Below are 9,760 nucleotides of genomic sequence, written 5' to 3'. Positions count from 1 at the left end.
TTTATTTGATCTCATGCTTTTGTAATCTACAGAAAAATCTATCGTCAGTTCACTATACTGATATTACTTTGTCCATTAATGATTAATGGAATCACCATTAGCTTGGATTACTGTGTAGTCCTTATTAAATGATTAATTTTGAATAATTCACTTATGAACTTATAATCACTATAAGTACCATACTACAACTTGCTATTTTTGAAGTTATAATCCTTCTTAGCCTTGCAATGCGTGAGAATAGTCAGTACACCACCATACTACATCTTTCTAGAGTTCAGGTAACAGCCTTGAATGGAAACAACATTTGTGGTTTATTTTCCTTGGAGTGTCATGTAGCTAGCTAGAGGGTGAATTAGACAAGTTGCAGAGAGCATAAACTATCACTTAGACAATCCCACCAAGCGTGCATATATAGAAAATAAAAAACAACATTGAAAGCATTGATTAATGAAACTCAATTTTATTAAAGATCAGCTAGAAAACATTAAGTTTCGACACCAAATGGAATGTTAAGGATCACCACAACAGTGACCTTACTGCAGGTACTAAATCATAAAATGCTAATCTAAGACTCAATCAATCAAAGAAAACAACTTACTAAAAGAAATGGTAACCTAAGACTAACTCAATCTAAGGAAACAACTAAACAAGAAATAAACTAGCACCTGCATACTAAAATTTAAATCATCAACCAGTCATCTCCCAAAAGACCTTCCTCTTCCCATTCCTTTATAATTTTCGCCTGCATTTGTTCATAAACCTTCCGTATGGCGGGTTGAAGAGGAGTAAGATCAGTTGTCATAATGCGCTCGCATTCCTTTCGCTTCCCTAATTTTTGTTTCTGCCTTTGAGCTTCTTCCTTTAATTGTTGATCCTTTTCTTTCAGTTCCAATTCCTTTTTCATCAATATCTCCATCAGTTCATGGTCTTTTTTATCCTTTTCTTTCTTCAATTCCAGTTCTTGTTGATTAAGCAAGTGTTGCTTTTCAACTGTAGTCTGGAAACTACTCAGTATGCCTGCAATATTCTTCTGTTCATGCGCTTTTTGGAGTTTAGCTTTGATAGTGTTTTTACCCGGAGGTCGAGAAACTCCTTGTTCGGCATCAATGTTCTCATTATCCACATCCGCGACACCATCTGGCAGTGAAGAAGTAAGTGATGTCTGTGCTAAACTATCAACAAGACTTTCACCAGTCTTCTTTTCTTTCTTTGAAGTCCCAGTCCTAGTGAGTTGAAGTGAACACCACTTAGGATTTTCTTTCAGAATTTCCCAACAGTGTTCAAATTTGAATGCTGATCCATCCCCAGTCTCCTTGTAAATTCTCAGTTCATCTCGTTTCTGCAAATGCGGAAGCAACAACAATAAATTATCTCGATTAAAATACGTTATCATCGAATCCATAGACTTTCTATGCAATAGGTAACTACCGTCCTGAAGTACACATGTTTATATGACAAAGCTTTGCTATGTAAGTTACAATGCATTATATTAAATGGAAAATTATCTTTATGCCATACTTTCAACGGAGAAACTTAAGAGTTATGCCTAGCAAACACCTTGATAACATACTTTACTCTTGCATAATCTTAAAACTGCAAATTATAAAAGAACAGTATAAAAGAAAAAGAATAAATATCTTACCACGTTCTCAATCGAGACTCCACTTTTTGGAGCTCTCTCTACAGATTCATATGCAGCATGAAACTTGGTTACAGCAGCTTGGATCAGACCCCAACGGCATGATAAGCCATTGGCTTTCCGAGACTCATCGTAAGTGCCCATGTTTTCCCTCCAAGCACCCAAAATACGATTCCACATCCTTTCACTGGTCTGATCCTTCCCTACAATCGAATCGACGGAGACGTATAGATAAGCCTTTGTCATTGCGATGTCTTCAGCTGTCGTCCAAAGTCGACGAGGAGGATTGGAAGATTAGATTGGTGAAGGATTCTTTCCCTTTCCTTTCTTCTTTGTTACTGAAGTTCTTAACGATTGAGTTTCGAAAGGGGGGAATGGGGCATTCATATGACTTTGGAAGGAATACCCAACCCCGTATGGTTGTTCAACAGTCGATGAAAACGGACCACTGAATTGATTCATAGGAAAAGGAGGGTATTGTATAGGAAACTGTGGTTGTTGAATGGAATGATGATGGTGGGTTTGTGGGGTTACAAACACAGCAGCCGGATCCGGAAAAGTTGCAGGAACATGAACATTTTCATCTTGTTGACACTCGATCGACATAGGGTCTGACATACTTCACCAACAACTACGCAAAAATTGAAATATTAGATTCATGCATAGTACAGAGAAACCCCAACATACAAACAATCAATATATCAATCAAATAATTATATTTTATTAACCATATGATTACTCTAGATCATGATATAAGCCTTGATATTAGAAATCAACCAGGAAAACAAACTAAAAACTAAAAATATTATGAAAAATATATTCAGATGTACAACTTTGTTACTTTGAATAAAAGTAACAAAACTTTAATCAATATAGGTTGATTACATCTCATCCAAGGCAACTGGATGATAATTAAATCTACCTGATCTTAAGAAAAAAAAATGATAATCAGAAAGAAAAAGAACCGAAGAAAAACAAAAGATTGAACCTCACCAAACTTTTCTCTATATCTTAGTTTCTATCAAGCGATTGAATAAACAAGAATAGATGAAATATGGTTTGTATATTCTCATCTATTTACAGGCAAATCAAGATAACTCATGACCTAGTTTTTTGAGGGAATTCTATTTACCAAATTTATTATGCCGCCAAAATAATGGAGGAGTTTTCCCGCGGCAGCAAAAGGTTCGGAAAGCTATACGGTTGGAGAAAGATTTTTTCCACTCCTTATATTTAGGGAAAATTATTAAAATATAGGATAAATGATGTCTTCCCACAATGCCACATATGCAGCTGACCACATGATCATTGGAGAAGCTCTAATCTTGCTAAGGTTTTTTCTTAATGCTAGAACTCTGGTTTTTGGGTATGTTTTTTCTGTCTCTAACTGGAAGAAGAGATGGGTTTTTATTCTTGTTGAAACAACGCAACGGTTGGGTGCGTCCAATTGAAACCAGTGGTGTCGTTTTAAACCATTGGACACAACTGTTTATATCAAAGTATAATCAACCCATTCGTTGCGACTGTTAACTCTCAACTGAATTACAACCGTTAATTCAGTATTGTTCGCAAACTGAAACTCTTAGTTTGTTTCATGTAACCCAATACTCATTTATCCCAGGAAATAGGCTTAAGTGGCCAACTCAAGCGCTTATTTCCTACAACTACAACTCCATCGCTGGCAATCCTTCATTCACCGAAAATCATCAGCACGTACTTCCAATACTCCCATGCTCGAGTTCTTCTCGATCTCTTCTCTGTTTTGATGCTCGATCCCATCCTTCTTTGCTGTTATCGACTTCATCAGCTCGACTTCCATCATTCTGTTCGTGCTCGCCTCAACCCGTTGAATATGGCAGCGTCAGTTTCCCACTGCCAAGCTTGATACCACCGGTATAGCGAAATCGAGCTAATACCCAAGTTAGCTACCACTTTCAATGACCGAGCGGTGTTCTTGGACTCGTGAATTATTTCAGATTAATAACCATCACTAACATGATCAATCATGATCATCAGCGCCTGTTCTTCATTTAGATGCGAATAGGTCGGGTGCCTTCAATAGCTTTTGAATTCCGGCTTCCCCCAGTAAATGACTCGACTGCCTTTAGCACTTCCTTTGAAACAGTCCACCCCTTAACAGGATGATTACCCCTTAACGTGCAGTGGGGTTGCCAATAACACTTGTCCTTTAAAATTACCCTTTTTCCCTTGTAGTCTTCTAAGTTCTTGTTTTGCTCGTAACTTCTTTATACGAACTCATAATGACTCCGTTCTTTCGCCGTTGGCTTTATCTTTTCGTCCTCTACAAAATGTTGACTAGAAATCCTCCATTTAAACGAGTTCCACTGGGTCTTTGGCACTTCTTCACTTGTGAACTTCACTTTTGTAGCTATTTCCACTTCTTTTTAGACGATTCACCTAATGAAAAACAAATACAAGAAAACAAGCGTAATATACAATAATTTGCAAGAATATAAACAATTACTAACATGGAATTGACATCAAATATATGTGAAATATGCACTTATCAATTAAAACACCGTAATTGCACCAAAATTTTGTAAGCCTAAACAATTGATACCACACAATAAAGCAAGATAACAATACTTTTTCTTAACCGGAACCAATTGAATCACATACACATCCACACGCACATCATGGAATAAAACATCAATTGTACCGAAATTTTGGTTAAGCAAAAGAAAAATATATAGAAATAAAAATCAGGCTTTTCTTAAACAGGAAAACAATTAACTAACAAGATTGTTACCTCAAATTTCGCATCCACTTCTCCAATATGTTTGCATCTTCTTTCAGGGAGAATTGATATCGAAATATCCTGATGTTGTCATCCTTATGCAAAACAAAAGAATAGAAACAACCCTCAACCTTTACCAGAGAAAGGTTGAAAACCGGTTTTAACAATTGCAAGCAAAAGTTAAAAACCGTTGAGACACATATGCTTTTATGCTAAACCAAAACTGATTCAACATATTGTGATTTTTTCACATATTGCTTCTACCAAAACCCCTCATGATCCTTTGATAAAGCCTACCAACATGGGCTAGAACTTAATCCTGCTAAATCAAAAAGTCACCCAAACCATAAGTGTTCACAACATTATGAGATCGAATATCAAGGTAGTAAAATCGAAAATAAACATCCCATAAACACAAATGCAATACACCATAAATATTCAATAAACAATAAAGTATTGCAATTACCTCTATCTTGTAGGGAATTGAATTGCGAAAACAACGCAAAAAAGATGAGGTCATTCCGAGTTCAGACGAATAAGTTATGGGCAAAACAGTTTCACACTTCTTCGTATGGGGACCTCTCACTAGGATCGGTTCCCCATATTTCACCTATCACTAGGATCGGTACCACAAGTGTTACTTGTGACGGATCACAACAGTAAACTATTTTTGACATAACTTTTGCATACAATGTCCGAAATCAGTGTTTTTTGGCTCGTTTTGACCACAAAAGCAAGAGCTACACATATATGATCAGTAGATATCAACATCATCAACTAAAAATTATTGTTTCTATCAAAAGCTCAAAAATAGATAGAGAAGGTATGAGTATAGAATATAAATCTCCCTAAAGATGTTAATTAGTCATAAAATAATCGAGAGATCATGTGCTCAATTTTTCATGTGCTTCCTCACCTTTAAAAAGATTGAGCACTAAGGTGATTATGCACATTCTAACACAACTAGGTTGCGTTGAGTTGATCCTTGTCTTGTTCGTCACGAGTGACTAAGACAACATCATCATTCTTGACCTCTTGCTTGGTTTTTTTTCTCTTGTTCCATCTCTTGTTTTTCTTCTTTGACTTGTGATGAAGAGTGTCATTATCACAATGTTCACTAGTACAAGAGATTTCAAAAATGATGTATTTCTTTAGTCTTTCAAGAAGACTCTTATAATGATTGTCACCAACCATTAACAGCTGAGAGTCATTCTTGTGACTAACTTTTGGTTCCTTCTTGGCAATGGAGGACTTCGGGACCCATTTAGAGATGGGTTTCGAATGAGTGGCTTTCTCATTCATATCATTAGGACGATTGTCTTTTTGAATACTTTGCGAAACATCCTTCTCCAATTTGAAACATCATATCTTGTCTTTGCATTTGAAACATCATCTCTCTTTCTATAATTGGGTATTTTATGAGATGACCTTGTCGAGTGATATGCAAAATTTGAACTATCATTATAATAATTATTTTGCCTAAACTTAGGACAATAACGATCTGAGTTCTTATGAGGAGAAAACTTAGCCAATTCGTTTGATACAAAAGAAAGTGCATCTTGCATCTTACGAACTTTGCATCCCCATTGCAAGTGTCTTACCACAATAATAACAATGCTTAGTATAAATATACGAAGTATAAGTTTTGATGTTACCTTTTTGTGGATCCTCTTGCATTGGAGTTCGATGAGTTTTCTTCTTCTTGTCTTTGTTCAACGTTGTTGGTTTCTTGACATTAGCATAAATGCCTTATTTGATTACTGCTGGTTGAACACTATTCTTAGACTTGACAGACTTTTTTTCTTTGCAAGAAATATGAGCATCTTTGTCATCAGTGGAAGCCTATGGTTTAGAAGAATTTTTAGCTTTAACAAATTTTACCTCTTTGCTAATATTTGAAGCATCTATTCCCTTATAGCCCAATCCTCGTGTATCACGATGATTTCTATTTGCTTCTAACATTGAGGTTAAATTGTTTGAGCTAACATTGAACTTGTTAAGGTCCAAAATTTCTTATTCCAACGTCTTGATTTTATCAAGAGCACCAGCTAGATCAGCCTTAAAGTGTTTTTCTCGTGAGAGATATACACCTTCTTTCTCTACAAAACTCTCTGGTTGAGAATTAACCATTGCTTCAGATTCAACAAGTTTCTTTTTCGACAAAAAGAGATCTCTTTGAAGTTTTTCATATTCTAATTTCTTAGAATTTAGCTCGTCTGTACGATCTTTAAGAAGATAATCACCCGTCCGGTCAATATCCATGAAAAACCCTCCTCAGTTTCTTGTTCTCACGACAAAGAGGAGTCATAAAACCAAGAAAATTCGAAGTTCTTAGGTTTTCATTTTTCAAAGGTTCCAGCAGTTTAGAGTATTCTGAGATATCCTCTTCTACTTCTTGTTCAAAATATGAGTTTTCATCATCGGAAATTTCATACAACCTTTCTTGTAGACGTATTTTCCAGTCGTCATCGTTTTCTACATTATTAACAAGATTAACTTGTCTCGTAGAATCTCTAGAGATGATTTCTTCAGATATTGAATCGTAGATACCATCATCAAGTGTTAATTCAAAACTTTTGATGTCTTGATTTACATTAACTGAATCATTCGTTAGATTCAATTCGTATAGGTTGGATGCACCAAACACAGATTGTTAGATCTTTTCGTGTTTGCCTGCTCTAATACCAATTGAAAAGGCGAGGGTACCCAAATATACCACAAGATAAAACTTTTCCTACCTATAAGTTCTTTCTCCGAAAGTGATTGTCTATGGACTGTGTCGAGACAATACAACTAATCGGTGCACACTTCGTGTGATCAACTATGGATACAAGATCGAGACAATGCAACAACGAAGTATGTTAACTTGATACAAAGGTTCGGACTTAACCAAACACAACATGATTGCTTATCAAGTAAGTAGGAATTAACGTTTGTGTAATTTATTTTAATTATAATAAAACAATTATAATGCGGAAATATAAAGTAAATGACACAGCAAGATTTTGTTAACGAGGAAACCAAAAATGCAGAAAAACCCCGGGACCTTGTCCAGAATTGAATACTCTCAGGATTAAGCCGCTACACAAAATTACACCAACTTCGTATAGTTGAGACCAAGAAACTAAACCTATAGTTCACCTAGTTCCGTCTGTATTCCCACGCCTCCAACTTATAAATAAGTCACGTACTTGGAACAATTCCTTTGGTTCGTATTCCAAACAGTAAAGGAACAACAAATCTGTTTGGTATCAACTCTATTCAACCAAGTGATATGAGTCGGACAAAGGCTCTTCTGTTTATCTTAACATAAACTCTTTCGTCAGGTTCTTAGATCTATCTTATGTTCAATTACCAAAGGTAATCGTTAAAATTTTGCAATCAATAATTTTAATCACAAAGAATTATATTGATGCCGATCTACACAACTAATCAATCCAATCTACCATAAGTATAAACCGATTATAGTTGGATCCTCTTATACCGAAACAAGTATTATGCACACCAAAGATTATAAACCCAAGTCAGAAACTTTCTATCTCTTCTTTGTCTTCAAATCTTCTTAGATCTTCAATAAACACCTGCACACAACAACTTGAACCTCTTGTGATCAATCACGCACAGAACGGAGTCTGTTAACAATGGATTATCACAAGATCGTCTTTAGCACTAACAACAGTCTAAATATCCCTGTCGAAACTTCGATCTAGTTTGAATGAATCTTATATCAGAAGAGAATATTCTCAAGCATAAACAAACTAGGTGCAATCAATGTTCAACCACCGTTAGTCAATCAAATCAATCGAAAACACAAGATAAACCACAATTATCTAGTTTCCCACCAACGGTACTCGTAGAGATTCTCAATCCCAAAGAAGACTTTAAACTACGCGGCCGTAAGAGATTTCTCCTAATTAGGTTACTCTCCTCTCCGAATAGGAGGCTACACCAGTAACAACACAACCGAGGAAGTTTGCTGTCACGAAGGATTAGTTTGCTAGAAATGCAAAATTCAAGTATTTATAGACAAGGAAGTTTGGAAACCAAGGAATTTCCAAAACCGAAAATATTCTCAAAGATAATCCATACATTCCAAATTCGGTTTTCATAATTCCTTGAAATGCTCTGTCCAAAATAATGACCGAAAATATCCTTGGAAAATCTTTAACTAGTAAATGCACATTACTAATTCTTATTTTCCATATATAAAATTAACAACCTTAATTAAAAGATTCTTAACTTATTTAATTTCGATCCTGGGATTTTCTTCCTGTAGCTATTAAGGAATAACTTTGAATAGTAAAAGATAAAAAATACTGCATGTGTTCAAAGTGTGTCGACATCCTTACTTTGTAAGTCCTCCTTCATACTTACACCCTTGAAATCGATTTGCCACACTTCCAAACAAGTTTAAAATTGGTTCATCTGACTTTGAAGAACTATGCGATTGATTAAGAAACACTCAATCACAAATCATGGGTTTAGCGGTTCTACAAAAACAAGTTTTGGTTCTACTTCCATGTGAAAACTGTGCATACTCACACTAGCTTTCCAAAGTTCGGTTGACTAGGTACTAGGATCGGTTCCCCATATATATATGGTATCTAACTTATATGTGTTGCACATGTCCATAGGATCGGTTCCCCTTTGCCTAGAAACGTGTTGCAAATGTTCATAAGATCGGTTCCCCTTTCTGCTATAAACCTTGATGCACCTCATACAAGGATCAATTCCCCTTTGTGATGTAGTGCACCTCTTCATAGGATTGGTTCCCCTTTACCTAGATTCGGTCCAGTCAATCAAAAACTCGATCATACCTCACAGGTGATTACTTAAGATCGGTTTTACTAATAAAAGTCATACCAATACATAAGTCAGGCCCTTGTGAATAGTTCTACCAAGAACACAAACAAATCGTGAGCGGTTATACTAAATCACACATGTTGGATGTTCACAAGATATGCAATGAATAACAATCCCAATAACGCCTGGCGATTTCCTTTACGATTCATAAACAAGTTTATGAACTTACTTCCTTAAAACATATGTAAAAACATTGTTTCCTAAGATGAAATCCTCACCTCATACCCATACATAATCACAATAGAATTTAAACGATTATGTCGATGTCTTATCTACAAAGTTTAATGGTTACGCAATAAACTTCATATTGAATTCCTTAATACTATGTCTATCTAGAGTTCAAACATGCTTCACAGTTTTGTTTTCAATATGCACGACTTGAAAGATATGTTAGGGAATGTAACAGTTCAAGTAAAATATCACTAACCTCAAGTGGAAGGATGATGTTGTCGTTGTATCTTATTACTTCTTCACTTCTTCAAGTCTTCGCAATACTTGTA

The 9,760-nt window shown here is 35.6% G+C and overlaps 1 protein-coding gene across 1 annotated transcript; it reads right to left on the bottom strand.

The window, feature by feature from the left end:
* Positions 1–453: 453 nt before the first annotated feature.
* On the bottom strand, positions 454–2,773 carry LOC113331190 (glutathione S-transferase T3-like). The gene is made up of 3 exons (XM_026577933.1): positions 2,633–2,773; positions 1,643–2,270; positions 454–1,339 (listed from the first exon to the last, which is right to left on the bottom strand). Exons 2-3 carry the CDS (start codon positions 1,883–1,885, stop codon positions 680–682), a joined length of 903 nt encoding a protein of 300 aa, XP_026433718.1. The 5' UTR covers positions 1,886–2,270; positions 2,633–2,773; the 3' UTR covers positions 454–679.
* Between the last annotated feature and the right edge of the window lie 6,987 nt (positions 2,774–9,760).

Source organism: Papaver somniferum, unplaced genomic scaffold, assembly GCF_003573695.1.
Source record: "Papaver somniferum cultivar HN1 unplaced genomic scaffold, ASM357369v1 unplaced-scaffold_125, whole genome shotgun sequence".
NCBI lineage: Eukaryota > Viridiplantae > Streptophyta > Magnoliopsida > Ranunculales > Papaveraceae > Papaver > Papaver somniferum.
Note: the sequence above shows the minus strand (reverse complement) of the source record. Positions and strands in the feature narration are given on the sequence as shown.